Source organism: Mesocricetus auratus, unplaced genomic scaffold (assembly GCF_017639785.1).
Source record: "Mesocricetus auratus isolate SY011 unplaced genomic scaffold, BCM_Maur_2.0 Super-Scaffold_100018, whole genome shotgun sequence".
NCBI lineage: Eukaryota > Metazoa > Chordata > Mammalia > Rodentia > Cricetidae > Mesocricetus > Mesocricetus auratus.
In genome coordinates, this window is record NW_024429199.1 from 10573619 (window position 1) to 10590304 (window position 16686).

Consider the following 16686-nt stretch of genomic DNA (forward strand, 5'->3'; position numbering starts at 1 on the left):
CAGCTTACTAAAAGTCTATTTGGTTTTTGTGGTAATATAATGTAGCTATACAAACAATCTTAAGGACTTAAATTTATATCTTACTATATTTCTGGATACAATGCATAGCTATTGGAATGTGGAATCACTCAAGAAAACAATGTTAAGGTCCCAACTGAAGAAAATACAACAAATTAAATACCCCTCCTCAACTATAAGAAAAATTGTTTTTCAAAACCCAAAGCAATTATTAATCTAGTTTCCTCATACACATTCTCTCCCCTATACCTAGACAGATATGAAGCACAAATATAAAAAGGAACAGGAAAAGGCATCAAACACTGCCTAAGGATGCTTGCTGCACCCAAAGCTGTAGCCCTGAAGACCGCAGGCAGCTCCATGGACACTGCTCCTGTTAAGCCCACACCATCCCTCTCACACTAGCTACCTGCATTCCATCACAAGGATCATTTTAGTTCTTCTACACCACCAGTAGTATATAATTATCTCCAAGTCTGAAGATGTATAACTCTTTATCTACTATAAAACTGTATCTTCAAGCTTGCTTATTTTCTTCTCAGTTATCTGCTACACACATTTTAAAATTAAAAACTAAATGTAAAGCATAAAGTGTTAATGGCTTTCCAAAGCTAAAGTAAGATAAATTCTAAGACTAGGCTGTGATAAGAACATAGCTAACTAACCAATCACAGCATTAGAATTCCGACGTGACATCACAAGACCTCCCTAGAACACTTTTTCTCCTCCACCTACTGCAACTGTTCCCATAACCTTGGGAAGAGAAAACTTCCCAGCTAAACTCCTCTGAGACTTCATACAACTTCATATTCTGAGCTGTGATGATCACAGAAGCCAAGGTAAGACATGATATCACTGTTTTGGGAAACCCTTGCTTTCTGTAATTCAAACTAAACTTTTAAAAGAATCCTTATCTTCCAAATTCCAATTCAAAGGCAGAGAATAAAAGAATCTTTTATGAATGACAAAATGCTTAATTTCTAGAAAAATGCTTGCCCATTTACTGAGAGTAAAAGTTAGGCAACTTTAAAAGAGGTTTTATACATCTTTAAATTTTGGCTACTGTTTTGGTTTTCCAAACATGAACTTCTTCCAATTTAAAACCCTCTCAATTATAATAGCATATATGGTAGTGGAGGTAAATTAATATTCGTGTAAAAGAAATGGCTTCATTTGTTGTGTGTTACTCTGCTGAGACCGTGCAGGACAGGGGCACTGACTGCTGTGGGACACACACCCTGCTAGCATACTTACTCTGATGCTTTCATTATGGTTCTTAATGTGACATAAGAGATTTTAAGAATAGATAACAGAGCTCCTTTTTAAATATTTAAGAAATTTTACTCTCTAGAGTCCAGTCAATTCTAAACATTTCTAGAACTTCCATTTTCATAAACAGAAAGGGTTGTTTTAAGTTTGATACTATAAACAAGTTAGAGATTTTAGCTAGTTTTTTTTTAAGTGACAGAAAAATAATTCAAACCTTTAAGGGGGAGGTCGTCTTGGTATACAAATATTCCTAAATAGGAAAAAAATTATAAATGTATATTCATCTAACAACAGAATATACTTTTGTCAAGTTTTTATTCTCCAATGTTCTTAAATTTCCTGTTATAAATTTATAAGAACACAAGAAAAAACAAAATGCCCAGGAATGGAGATGCCATAAAAAATTTTACTATTGTTACAAACCTCAGCTTAATAAAATGTTTTCGCACCCTTAAATCTATTAGACCACATAGAAAATTATATCACTTTTTATTTATAACATACGCATACGCTAAAATAAAACTTTCTCAATTCCTCTAATAGTAACTGTCGCTTATGACAAACAAAACTTTGAAGTCTCCTAGGCAGCATTCTTAACATGCAAAAACATTTCCAGTACGTGTCTCTAATACTCAGGAGCCTTAACCTGCCTCTTAATACTTTAGCATTCATAAAAACACTTGTCTTTTGATGGTACACAAATGACACTTGGTGCCAAGTTTTGATATGCGTTTTTTTGTGGTTTTTTTTTACATTTTTATTTATCAGCGCTTGCGCACTCGCTGTGTGTGTGTGTGTGTGTGTGTGTGTGTGTGTGTGTGTGTGTGTGTGTAAGAGATATATGGGGGAAAGAGCACCATGGCCTGTTTGTGAAGGTCAAAGGATAATTTGTAGGACTCGGTTTTCCCCTTCCACCATATAGATTTCAGAAATTGAACTTGTTGTCATAAGGCTTGGCAGCAAATGCCTTCCTGGCCTTTACCCACTGAACCATCTCCCTGCCCCTAAATTTTTTCTTTAAAGCCTATAAAATAATATTCTCAAACTTCAATGATGTGTGCTAAAATATTTTTTCAATGGAGAGAGAGGGTAGATAATAAGTTTCTTTCCACCAGAATTTTCCTACATCACATTTTGTTCCAAAAAGTAGACAACTTCTAGAAAAAAATACAAATTCTGTCATTAAAGTATCTTTAACAGGTTAAGAGGGAGTCATAATTAGGGGCTGTGATTAAAATTATATATATATACACACATATATATATATAACTAGATATGTTTGAATTGCATTTCTCCATAGCTTTACAGTGACATTGAAGTAATGTTTTATTCTTTAAAACCAAGCACTAAAAAGTCAGATAAATTTCTTCAAATAGAAGAAATGTAAAAGACAAATTATGAAATAAAAACTTTTATCATGGAAAAAAGAATGAGATCATTTGCTTTTCCAAGAGGAGTTGCATCAATGTCATTTTCTAAAGAAAATCAAAATAATTTTATAAATATATTTTGATAGACATAAAGGGAAATCATTACATCTGGGTCAACATACAAATGTAATGTTTCAAATGTTGTTTCTTAATCTCACCAAATTAAGACTTATTATTTTCATTAAATTGTTCAAGTAATTAAAATCTTAATATATAAAATTATTGAATTATAAATTACAGGGATTATATAATTTAAATTGTATATTAAAAATAAATAAGTATAGATCACACCTCTATAACGCAAATAGCAAACTTCCTTATTCTGACAAACAATTTCCTAAGTGCACTTTTACACAAAGACTCTCCCTGATCTTAATTCTTTATGTGTTTGGTCCTGCATCTCTACATCACAATTTAGAAAACAGATTCAAAAAGGGTGAGCTGATCAGCTTCACAGAACGACGTGCAAATAGAAGAACATTAGCAAGCAAGGCCATGTGTGCATCTCATCCTAGTCACTTATTAGCATGGTTAAAACAAGGCATCACACTGACAGAGAACAGTAAAGAAAGTGTCCTGGAAATGGTACTTTTTTATAAAGACTAATGCAGAGGATGCAACTTCCATTAACTTAAAAATGTGCTCCATTTCGTTTTAAGATCCATCAAGTGTTGTATCTTTACTACTCTGTATGTTATTTTAGATATCATTTTCAAAGCCAGGCATAAAATAATCATTGATACCAAGCAGTAAGTTCTAATCAGAAATGTCCAAAGTAATCACAGATATTAACATACCACAGTCAATCAAATTAAAATCTTCAGTTACTTATAGCTTGCTTCATTGATAAAAATATGCCTCCAACCCATTTAGGTTTGTTACCTAAAAATCAGATTAACTTTTCCCTAAAGCTGCACAAAACTTCGATATTTTATTCCACTCTCATATTCAATCAATTTCCTTTCTTACCCACTCACTCTACCATTTTAACTACTCAAGGTCATTGTTTTCAAGGTTCCTGAACAAAAGAATCTGGCTTTGTTATCTTCATTAAGAAAATAATTTTTATCTACTGTGTGAATTCACACACTAACAAAATCAAAAATTAATTGGGAATCAAGGACAAAATCCTTCTAAGTTATAGCAGCATGAACAGATAAGACGTAGTCTCTTCAGACATTTCCAAAAACAGTGCATCGGTATCCTTACCTGCCACAAGTCTGAAGCATGCATTACCAAATAAACATGGGAAAATATAGCCTGAGTATATGCTCCTCCCTCCCCTCCGGCAGTCAACTGAGGCCCTCTAGTGCTGTCTAGAGTGTACTTCTCCAGGGTTTTCAAAAAGAGCTGAGTTAGGTGAGTGGGGTGAGTTGGATGTGTAGGGGGGTTGTATATTTGCCAAGTGTTATTCAGTTTTTCTTAGTACTTCCCTAACACTCTCTCCCTACATTCTCTTTCTGAAGCCTCAACATAAGCTTAAAAAACACTTTTATGGTGGCACACACTTGTAAATCCCAGATGAAGCAGGACTGTAGAATTCAAAACTAACCAGTATGACACAGTAAGACCAGCATGGACTATACAGTCCAAAACCAAAACTATGTTAATACAAACAAATACATGCATTTTAACATTAATGAAAATAAATCTACAGACAAAAGAGCCATAGCCATATGCCAATTTCAATGGGAAGATCCCCATCCTGATCCCATCCATCCTGTTGTTCAATGACTCCTCATCAAGATGGAAATTTAAACAGAGTATTTCTTTATTGGGCCAATTTAGAAATCAAAGACATTTTATTATGACCAGTTTTTGTCACAACCAGGTAGAAGCAGCTGGGAAAGGGGTGCTGTTGCCACAAAGGAACTTCAAACAGTACTTGCCAGTTTGCAGTTTGGCCATCTTAAACTTTTATCACAGTGACCTTGCACAAACTAACAGGTTGATTATAAATCTAATGATAAACCTGTAATTTGTAGTTTAGCAAGTTAAAACAACAAGAAACAAACCAATTTCTGTCTTATTTAAAGTTATGGTAATAAATAGCTGAAGGGATAATACAAAAGATAAAAACTTCCAACTACTTTTTTTTTTTTTTGGTTTTGCAAGACAGGGTTTCTCTGTAGCTTTAACTGTTCTAGATCACTCCGTAGTCCCAGCTGGTCTCAAACTCACTGAAGTCCACCTGCCTCTGCCTCCGAGTTCTGGGATTAAAGATGTGCGCCACCACTGCCTAGCGAAATAAATGAAGACAAATCCTGTTCACTCAAACTTAATAGAGAATTCCAATCATCTAAGTTAATCAAATAGAAAAAATACTAAATGTGTCTGTCAGACTGTGGTCCTAGGTATTCGATATTTGAATTTTCAAGCAAAATGTATCCAGGTTTCTTAAAAGCACTATAAACAAGTAGACAAAAACAAGGGGGCAGCAAAAGCCTACAGTAAAACTAAACGTGAGGAGTCTCAAGAATGAGGCTTTGGCAGAAGCAATACCCCAAACCCTAAAATTCAGAACGTTCTTCAAGGCAATGAAAGTGTTTAGAGTGGGGATTCCTATTCATCATATACAAAGGTGCTAATGTGTCAATTACCTGTAAGTCATAATAAGACAGGCCACCAAATGTTTTCCAAATCTCTTGGGTTTGTTTTTCAAAGAATATACCTAACATGTTATTAAAGTAGGATTCACTGCAAAGCCTCAAACTCCCAGAGCTCCCACCTACCTCTCCCTCTCCGTCTCAGGTTCTAGGATTAAAGCAGACACTACCACACCTGGTAGTATGACACTTGAAGGATTGCAGCTGCCTGCAGTGTTCCTCTTTCCAACTTAATTTCTAAGTTCCATCCAAGCTCCCACTAAGAAAAGTAAAGAACTGGTGATAGCATTCAGTCCTTGCAAAGATTAGAACAGATCCCACATACACACAACACAACACCGGTTACTCTAACAGATCCCACATACACACAACACAACACCGGTTACTCTTCTGCCTCTTCCATACAACTCAGAGACATGATCTGGCATTTCCCACAACCAAGCATACATCTTTCTCATTTTCAGTACTCCAGTACTACAATCACGATGATTAAATTTTAAATTAGTCTGTAAGTGAATAGTCTCCTTGTCCCTATCAAACATCCAATAAACATATATGGCCAGCCTTTTAAAAAAGGATGTGGGAGGCTAATTTTACATCCCAACTAATCTATTTCTAAGATCCTAAAAGAGATGAGTTATATTGTTCATCAAATATTAGTGTATTAAAGTATTATTATAAAGAACGGAAAAGAAGTGATCGGTGCAGAACAGACAAGACCACCTGACCCCCATGTTACAAACTGTGACATCTGTAGCGAGATACATAAATCTAAAATTAGGTCTGCACTGTTCTTAACTCTCAGCTTTCCAAATCTCAACAGATGAAAGGAAGCCCCCATGGAGGAATGTAGCTAAGTCATTATCCAACAGATTTAGAAGTCTAGCAAAATACCAACTATAGCACTGTAAAATAACCTGAGCAAAAAGCATACATGCATACCGTGCACATTTCTTCTTATAAAGCAGATATGCTTTCAGTTTTAGCCAAGATTACAAACTTGCTACAAATCACTTTATAATTATGACAAGTTTCTAAGCTTGTTAGTGCTTGGTCTGGTCACTATTTGTCTTTTATATCCAATTTTCTCATCAATTGAACAAAACCTTCAATAAAAAGTGTTGTGAGATGATGCTGTAAGTGTATCAATCATTTTTATTTTATTGCAGATTTATTTTTTATTTATATATGCGTGTGTGTCTGTGTGAAAGTCTGACAGGATGTTTCATTCCCTGGAGCTTGGAAGAGCGTCTAACCTGAGTGATGAGGAGCGAGCCCACACATCCTGTGGAAGGGCAATTAGTGCTCTTAATCACCGAGCCATCTCTCCAGCTTCAAAAGTATATTTTTAGTAGTTGACAGCATATCTCTTTGTATCTCACAAACACCAAATACTCACTTTTATAAAGCTTAATTCAGTTTAATGTTGAGTTAAACAAGAAAACATTAACTTAGGAAACAACTCCTCTAAGCTATATTTTCTTCATCTATGAATAGAAGAGATTTAAGAAAAATACTAGCGCTGATGAGTTTAATATCAAATCCTATTAATCAAATTGGTTAAAATGGTTAATTACAATACTGCATTTTTAACTATTTTCTAAAAATTTTAGTCATAAGAAACTTATCTAACTTTATAGATTTAATTAAATCATGCTAACTTTATGCACAGAGATACAGAATGAACATACATGCTCCCTTCACTTATATAATAGAAGCTCAAGTTGGGGACACTAACATATATATACTGAAATTATAGCATAGTCGGATATATATCCTGACCTAGTGACAAAAAATACTATTAAAACTTGGCAAAGTTGATGATTTCTACTTACTGACTCGAAAGGTCTTATCAGGTATGAACCTGAATTACAAGTATGAACCATATCTTTTAATAACCACTGAACCATTACAAAAAAATATACATAGACTCAATAGGGATTGCCAATACTAATTCTTATTTCTCTCAAAACTATACTTCATTATATATCTTCCTATAAAATGACTTGTCAATATTAAATATATAAATGCTCCAACACTATAAGTTCCCTAGACCTATAATAAACTAACAGAAGCATGTACTAATTGAAGGATACATTTTATTTAAAAATTTACTTTATTCCTACAGCATTGTATCTGGAGAATTCAAACAGACAATAGAGAACACATGCTAGACACACACAAGCTATTACTACTCTTGAGAACAGACTTTTGTATAAATTGACCCTGTGTGGCTCTTTATCATGGGCACACACATGAAGGACAGAACACACACCAAATGAAATCCAATTCACTACTATAATACAAACCATAATAGAGCCACGCTGAAGCTGAGAACTACGGCATCTGACTGGCATACAGCACATAGTTTCTTTATAAAATAAACACCAAGCTCTGACTGGTTCTGCTTAGTCAAATCTTCCCCTTTCCCAGTCTCCTTACTCCTCTCCTCAGCACTTGTCTCAGGGGTGGGGCCAACAGCCTGAGGTAAGTTCCCAAATATGCACAGAGCCAAGGGAGGAAATCCAACTGCCAGCTAGTCTGTGATAATATCCTGCTGACAGTGATGCATCAACAAATTAGACACAGTGGTCTCTAGACAGTAAATTACTGCAAATTTTGTTTCTTTTTATTCTTCCTGTTTTACAACTGGCACAAAAATGTTCTGACAAAAGAGACAAACATTAGTCCAGCATAGTAGTACAGGCCAGTAATCCCTTTACTTAGTATGCAAAGGCAGAAAAGTGGCCTCCAGTTTGAGGCCAGACTGATTATATAGTAAATGTGCTGAAGACAGCTCACTTAGTTTATTTTAAACTCGTATCTAATTTCCTATTAATAAGCTTTATTTTGTTGTGTTTATTAATTATCAGTGTTTTAGACCCTATGCAGCAATGGCTTAGGAACTTTGAAAGAAGGCCACTACAGGTAAGCAAGAATAACTGAAAATTGGAACTGTCCATGGTAGTTTAGTACAATAATTATTACTGTGTCTTCCAAGCTTAGCAGTCTTTAGTACTCATTAACATCATGTTAAAGCATTTAACATAGCCTTCTACAAGGGACCAGACAAGGGAGAAGTCAGGAGGAGGACATCAAAGGTGTAAATCATAAAGGAGAATGGCAAACAGCTGGACTCTATTTTTATTTCATATTTAACTTCTCAGTGAACTATTTTATTTTGAACTAAAATTAAAATCCAGAATACAATTTACTATATGCATCTCAATTGTGTTTACAGAGAGATTTAAAGAAATCATAGCATTCCATAAACCAAGTAGCCAAAAACTACAGTTCCTACAGCTCAAACAAGACAAATGAGACTGTGAAGTAACATATGAGATATAGAAACAGAGAGATCCTGGAGCCCAGAGACAGTTGATGTTATAAGACACAGAGATGGGGAACACAATGTGCATATCTATCTAGAGAATGGGTATAGGTATTAACCTAATTCCATTTACTATTCTTACATTCCAGGCCTCCTAACAGAAGACAGCTCACATTTGCCTGCCTACAACCAGCTTTTTATCCTTCTCTTGACTACTCAAAAACTTCAGGTTTCCTGCTATTGCCTTCCTGCTCTATTGCATCATGGAAAAGGTCCAATACCTCACTCGCTCTGCTATCAGGAGAGCCTCAACTATTGAAATGCCTCAGCAAGCACGTCAAAATCTCCAGAATCTATTTATCAACTTCTGTCTCATCTTGATATGTCTCCTGCTGATCTGCATCATCGTGATGCTTCTATGAAGTGCTGCCACCCACCTCCAGATCTGTAACATGCCAGCTCAGCTTCAAGCCAGCACTCCCTCAAGAGGGCAAACAATACAGCCTACTCCCTGCCTGAATGTCTTTCTGAAGGTCAAGATTAAGAGGGAAGCAAATTGTTAGCCAATGTATTCATCTACTGGATCTTGTAAACAAACTTTACAATGACTAAGTATGCATAATGTAGCCGCCAATTTCCTCAAAATGGTCCATAAATATCTTTCCTAATTATTTCTGAGAATGAAGTATGAGTTTTAATTTTGAAAAAGCACTACAAAAAAGTTCACTTTCTACACCCAGCACTAGCTGTACTGATAAGAAACTCACTTTATAGGTCCAGTTATTTTTTTTTACAGGAACTAAGCATTCTTCAAATCTCCACAAAATAGAAAAAAGATCATTTAAATGAAGTGTTCTTATTCAAAATAGCTCACTGGATCCTCACGTGTGTGACTAGTAGTAGTAGTAGTAGTAGTAGTAATAGTAGTAGTAGTTGTAGTAGTAGTATTACCATATTATTACACAGAAGTCTTGGTAGTTATCCTGTCAGAATAAATACCTTGAAATACAGATCATATCATTTATACACTAATTTTTTTAAGTTTATGAGAATCAAATAGGGAAAAGATCAGATTCTCATATAAATAAAATTCCTTATCACTAATTTTTCTCAAGGATAAAGGAATTCAAGTACATTTAAGTTAACCACAAATCTGCTCTCTCTAGGGTTTGGTGATCAACAAGCAAGAATATCTTACTGTGTGGCTGTGACAATTACTAATAGAAGGACATTGACATGGATATCCTTGGTTTTATAGGGTTTCTCCTATTCCAATCAGATTTTCAAAAACAGGAAACGGTATTTCGAACATTGTACAATTTTAAATTCTGAACTCTCTCTCTCTCCAAATACTAATTCTTTCATTTTACTTAAGTGTAAAGCTTTATTCTGAAATATTCTGTCTTCCTCTATTGCCCAGAGAATAAACATTTGCCTTACTAAATTTAATAGAACTAGCAATATTACTTTATAATTCTTGTTGAATATGTTTTAAATCTTCCTAAATTTTTAAATATCTTCTATTAACTAATAAAATAGAACAAAAAATTATGTTGGAAAATATATTCACCAAAAAAATTAGTAACTTAAATTACTTTGGATAAAATATAAAACAGGCCGGACATTGGTGGCGCATGTCTTTAACCCCAGCACTCGGGAAGCAGAGGCAGGCGGATCTCTGTGAGTTCAAGTCAGCCTGGTCTACAGAGTGAGTTCCAGGGCAGCCTCCAAAACAATACAGAGAAACCCTGTCTCAAAAAAACAAATATATATATATTAGACCTCTACTTTGTAATCCCCTAATTTTAAGTCCAGTGCAAGATATGTTACCAATGCAACAATTACTAAGGAAGAGAAATTGTAATTAGACACACTTTAAACAAAGATTACAAGGATATAAAGCATCAATATTCACTTTTGTTTCTAACATGAGTGTCCTTAACCAAGATGCTCATTCACACTGTCTGAATCACTCGTAGAAAGGAGATATTTGGGTCAGAAGTTATAAAGAGCAGTCAAAAGGAGTGCATGTTAACAGGGTTCTCTCCAGTGAGGGTTTGAGATTCCCACAGACAGAAAATAAATATAAAGTATGGATGACATAATCATCTAAAGCAGTGATTCTCAACCTTCCTAATGCTGCAACTCTTTAATACAATTACTCGTGCTGTGATGACCCCCAACCCTACAGTTATTTTCACTGCTACTTCATAACTGTGGTTCTGCTACTGTTATTAATCATAATGTAAATATTTTGGAGATAAAAGTGTTTGTAGGCGGTTGCAACCCACAGGTTGAGAACCACTAATAAAAGATCTGAGTAATTACCTACACAAAAATACACACGTTCTGTAGCTGGCTGTACTGATAGGAAAAGTGAAAGTGCCACTGAAAAAGTCCCATGTCTTTCATGATATTGCTCACTACCACATCAACGTCAAGGTTAATGCCATCAACTTACAGTTCCGTACAACACGTTCTTGTCGTTTTCATTCTGTCTTTAATAGAGTTACAATCTGATCCTGTGAGGATTCCAGAATACTGTAGTTCATTAAAGTGAGGAACAAAAAGTCCATTCTATAAATGCAAGCTTATTCTGTTTAATCATGATTAATCATGATACACAGAGTAAGTTGTAAAGAAAGAATAAAACTTTGAAGAACAATGAAGTAAATTATCTTAATTTGCAGGATACTAAAAACAAACTAATTTTTAAACATAAGTTTATCTGTAAAATATAATCAGAATCACCTATATTCAAATGAATATTTGGCTTTAGTGAAATTGCTATACAATTATATGCTAGTGGCTAGAAAATTTTCTAATTATAAAGAGTTTTGTGTTGTAAAGGTCTGAGGGGGTACTTTTCCCAAATAAAGTAAAAATCAAAATTTTCTAAAACAAATAAGAGAGGGGGTACCTCCATAAAATAATGATTTTTCTGCCAGATATTGTTTAGCCTTGTTTTTAAGTCTTTTGAAAAAATTGCAATATGGTGAATCACATAAAAAGGTTCGGTTTTATGCTAATAGCCATTGTAATATCTTGAACCTACATGTTAAATTATATAAACATGACATTGTATACTGTCATCATCGTGTCTCTCAGAATGCAGATTATCTCAAAGTCAAAGACACAACAGCATGCAAAAATAGTGAAGACAAGGAAAATTTCAAAGAACATAATAAAATCCTTACAAGCTAGAAGTCAGACTTTTTATGCACAATCGACTTTGAAGAGAAAGGTCTTTTATGTTATTCATCAACAAAAGAGATTCCATTAACATGTTAAAATACCCTTGACTGATCAAACCACTTTATGATTCATATAGGCACAAAATTTCATTTTCCTTCATAATTATAATTTTTCTACTGTTACATATCAATGCAAGTATCTACATTTTCTGATGGTCTTGTGCTATCCCTGTGAAAAGTTTGTTCAAACCCCCAAAGGGGTCACAATCCACAGGTTGAGAACCTGCTCTAAAGCATATAGGAATGTTTTCCATTAGTTGTCTTCTCTCTCCCTCTACTGTGTTCTAAGAAGATTTAAAACTGAGTTTTTTTTCTCCACAGTGTACATCACATCAACCCCTTTATCCAAATCAAGAAATTTACCCATTAGCATGTTATCCACAGACTCAATAGGGGTTGATACACTATGTTTCTCTATATCTTGGATTATCATAAAGTAGTTCCTTTAAAGCTGATTCAACCCATGATAGTCAATTCATTTAACAACAGCAGTTGACTTATAAGCATAAATACAAAGAAACCATTACCAAAATGGTACAAATAACTGGGTTCCACCTTCTCGTTTTGTAGAAGAAACTAAGACCCAAAGAAATTAAGTGACAAGTCACAAGACACTAGGTTCTCAGTACCTAAGACTAAGTCCCAAAAATCTAACAGTTCTACAACAGAAATGAGTGCACACCCATGGTTACTGGCATTCATAGCAGCTAGAAGCGAACCCAGCCTAGAAGTCCATCAATATATGAATGGGAAAGAAAATGTGGTACATATAGACAATACAATTCTACTTGGCCATAAAGAAAACTGAAATCAAGACATCTGCATAAAAATGAATGGGACTTGAGATTACTATAGTAAGCAAAGTACCCCAGACCCAGAAAGACAAATACCAAATGCTTCCTCTCACATTGTAACCTAGTTTTTAATTTTAACAAATCTAAGGGTTAACAGTTACCAAACTACAAAGGGCTAAAATGGAGGAAGAGTTAAAAAGAGGGTAGCAAATTATATGTGACAAGAGAGCAAAACATGTCTTGTGGGAAGAGGAGGGGAACCAATAGAAGGAAACTGGACTGGGGGTGGGGGAGCAGAGAACCAAGAAAAACAATGTATGAAAATCCCATAATAAGCCGGGCGGTGGTGGTGCACGCCTTTAATCCCAGCACTCGGGAGGCAGAGGAAGGCGGATCTCTGTGAGTTCGAGGCTGGGCTAGACCGATAAGCCTCCAAAACAATACAGAGAAACCCTGTCTCGTAAAATACAAAAAACAAAAAACAAAAATCCCATAATAAAATCAACATTTTGTATAAAAGTTTTTAAAAACTTTATAAAGAAAAAGAAAAAATCAGGCCTTAATATGATATGATCAGAAAAAAGAGCTATTTTTCTAAATTAATTTTCTGTTATACCATGTATAAAGAAATGTGGAAATATGTTTTCTTTTTACACGTACTTAATAAATGATAAAGCAAAGGTCAAATTTAGCACAGTGTTTAAGGTTCTCATGTTAATTTATCTCAAAGGATTTGTTTTTATAACCAAAACAGCATGTCAAATGTATAGCACTTATGGAGATAGAGAAAAGAACCTGTGGTGTAGGCAGTCATATACTTACTGCAATAAACAAAATATCCACTGGAGGGAAGCAAACACTAGGTTTTAAGGCTTACCTGCATTGGTGTTTCACTTCCTTGCTGAAACTCTTCAATTTGTGGCTGTTGCCAAGGAGCTAAACTGTAAGAATCTTCTGTAGTTCTGCCTTCCAATGGGTTTGTTCGTAACTGCTCTGTAAGCCACATCTGAGTCCTCACAGAAGGTTGAATGGGAACTCCACCGACTGCCTGCTGGCCAAGCATCAAATACTTGGGAGACTCAAAAGTCTCTGAGCCTGTCACAATGGGCTTGCTCTCAGGTAAGGCACTGTAAGTCATGTCTAAGGTTTGTCTCCTGAGAGCAGAGGAGGAGGCTCTGGTGTCCTCTTTGTTGTAGCTCTCAAATTTATACTTGCAGTCCAGAGTTGATGACCGCTTTTTATTTATTTCCTTGTCTTCTAGCTTAAGCATCTCCATACTGTCATGTAAGCAACTGGGCCCAAAGGTCCTTAGGTGAGGTGGCAAATTCTTGCCCTTCCCTGTCTTTTCCAAATCATTTCTCAACTCTTCCGTGTATGCAATGCCACTCTGGTTGCAGTTATCCGGGGCAGTAAGTTTGGACAAAGATGACCATTTCCGTAGGGGCCTGAAGTCCTTCATGTCTAGTGAGGAGTCCTGCTCCCCTCTACTGTGGTCTCCCAGAGTCTGCATAAGGCTTGTAGTCCACTTAGAGCCATCTGATGCTACAGATTCCCTGTGTTTGGAAATTGAAGCACTGGAGTTAGATGGCATCACATGGGCAGTGGGAAGAGTAACCAATGATCGACTAGGTTTAAAAGATAGTGTGCCACTTGAAGTTGAATGATCTGAAACGAGGAAAGATTGTCATGTCAGTATCAGTTAACAGTTTAAAAACACAAAATATAATATAAAATCAAAAATGCCACAGTAAAAATCTGGATGTGACTTCCAAGTACGTATTTCTGAGTTTCTTCCTTAAAATAAGGCAATTGCTAGGACTATTATCACTCTAAGGTTATCAGAAATAATTTAACATACTTTCAAACATCACTATACCCATTTCTCTGCTCTGTTTCCCATCTGCTCCCAATGATCCCCTCCATAGCCATCTACTGCTATGTCTATACATTTGTGTATTCTTGATAAGCGAGTTTCCTTGAGGTTGCTGTAGGGTACAGGAAGAGGGATAATTTACAGGGCACACACACTCATTAGTTACCCACTGAAGAAAATGCCTCTCCCTCCTAGTGGACCACTAAGTGGCCATAGATGCTCAGGGAGCAGCGGGGTCTCATGAGACCTAGTCTCTTAGCTACTGTTATCTGCCTATAGGGACGGGGCCTGGGATGTCCATGGGTCCTTCTTCTTCTTCCTCTCCCCACATGACACAATGTTGGCAGGCCCAATCTTGCGCAGGTCCTATACTAGGAGTCATAACTGCTTGAGATCAAGAGTGCAATGGTAATGTCATTCTTAGGAGTGTTCCAATTCATCCCACTCCTCCTCTGTCTGGCTCCCGTGTTCTTTCCACCCATCTTCTGCTATGCTCCCTGAGCCTTGAAGTGGGTGATATAGGACTCCATTTATGGCTCAGAATTCAGCAGCCCCTTATTCTTGGCACTCTGGCCAGTTCTAGACTCTGCAGTTACTGTCAATTTTAAAAACAATCAAAGGCTGGTCTATTTACATACATATGTACATACATAACATGCACTTACAGCACATGAATAAATAAACAGGGTCTCAAATATCTGACAGTAAGAGCGTCTTGTGGGGACTGACTATTACTTCTGAGTTAAGAGAAGCATCTAGAAAGTGTTAACTGTGTAAACCCTTTAAAAATATTATTTTTCTCAGGAAAACTAAAGATAGAAGCAATGTAATGTGCTTTAAGTTACCTAATTGTAGCCACAAGTCTCAATGGAAGCTATGGTCAAATCATCTAGTCCACATCTAAACTGCCACAGTACAATCTGAAACTAGCTGAAAAGCAGTCCTTTTAAACTAGAGAACAGGATTTGTAGCACTCAGGAAACAGTAAAAGAGCTAGTGACATGTTAACACTGTTTAAGGACATCACTATAACCTAGCAATGTAAGTAGATTACATTTAAGATAACACTTCTGAATTTTTAACAAAATCTCAGCTTTCTGTTATTTTTATCTATGAACACATTGATTCTATCTTCTCTTACAAAGAACCTCCCCTCCTCCACATCTTCTCTGATTTTACTCTCCTGTAACAAGAAGGAATTAAATGATCTAAATGATAATAATAAATCATAAGTTTTTAGTTAAAAATAAAACCTCAAATCAAAACATTCTGATTTAAAATGTAGGACCATCATTATTAATCAATATAAATTGCAATAATATTTTACTTTAGCCACAAGACAATCATTTTTACGTATCATGATAGGTTTTTTCTTTCACTTTCTTGCTAATATCATAATCACAGTGTACTATAACATATGGGGAAAACATTTTTATACCACAAGTAATCTCTTCCTTTTTAAAATTAATATTTCAAAGTAATCTGTCTATCTTAGGTAAATATTTTATGTATACTTTAACCTACAACCATAAATTTAGCAACTGGCCTATAGCGGTTATCTAACTTAACCAAGCCCAGAACCCAAAATAAAAACAGGGGCTTTTTCTCCATCTAAATGGTAGCTAGACAACACCACACTGACTGTTCAGTGCTTTCGCCTCTGTGTTCATTCTAAGCATAGGCATGCCAGTGTTAAGAAAGGCCTTAGAGGTGCTAGAGAGACGGCTCAGTGGTTATTATGAGCACTGACTGCTCTTTCAGAGGTCCTGAGTTCAATTCCTAGCAAACACATGGTGGCTCACAATCATTAGTAATGAGATCTGGTGCCCTCTTCTGGCAAGCAGGTATACATGCAGGAGGAATACCATATATATAATAAATAAATAAATAAATCTATTTTTAAAAAAAAGGCTTTGGAGTGAGAGGTGAGATAATGTTAGTTGTGCCACCTGGAAGAACTGCAATGTCTGTACATATTACTCTAAAGTTTCCTGATTAATATAATATCCTTTTGAGCTTAAGTAATTCACTATAGAATTAGTGAGCTTTCAAGTCAAAACTTCAAAAGCTACAGAATTTTTCTTGGTTCTCAGATGATTATCTGAGAAGGC

At 35.6% G+C, this 16686-nt stretch overlaps 2 protein-coding genes across 2 annotated transcripts in view; one reads left to right on the forward strand and one right to left on the reverse strand.

Moving 5' to 3' along the window:
* Cep85l (centrosomal protein 85 like) overlaps nt 1-16686 on the reverse strand; it is a 107828-nt gene that overhangs the window by 68128 nt on the left and 23014 nt on the right. The window contains exon 3 of the mRNA XM_005073296.4: nt 13580-14367. Within this exon, the coding sequence (XP_005073353.1) occupies nt 13580-14367 (788 nt within the window). The remainder of the gene's footprint in view (nt 1-13579; nt 14368-16686) is intronic.
* Pln (phospholamban) lies at nt 725-10103 on the forward strand. Its single transcript, XM_013115727.3, has 2 exons — nt 725-857; nt 8804-10103. The coding sequence occupies exon 2, from the start codon at nt 8918-8920 to the stop codon at nt 9074-9076; it is 159 nt and encodes a 52-aa protein (XP_012971181.1). The 5' UTR covers nt 725-857; nt 8804-8917; the 3' UTR covers nt 9077-10103.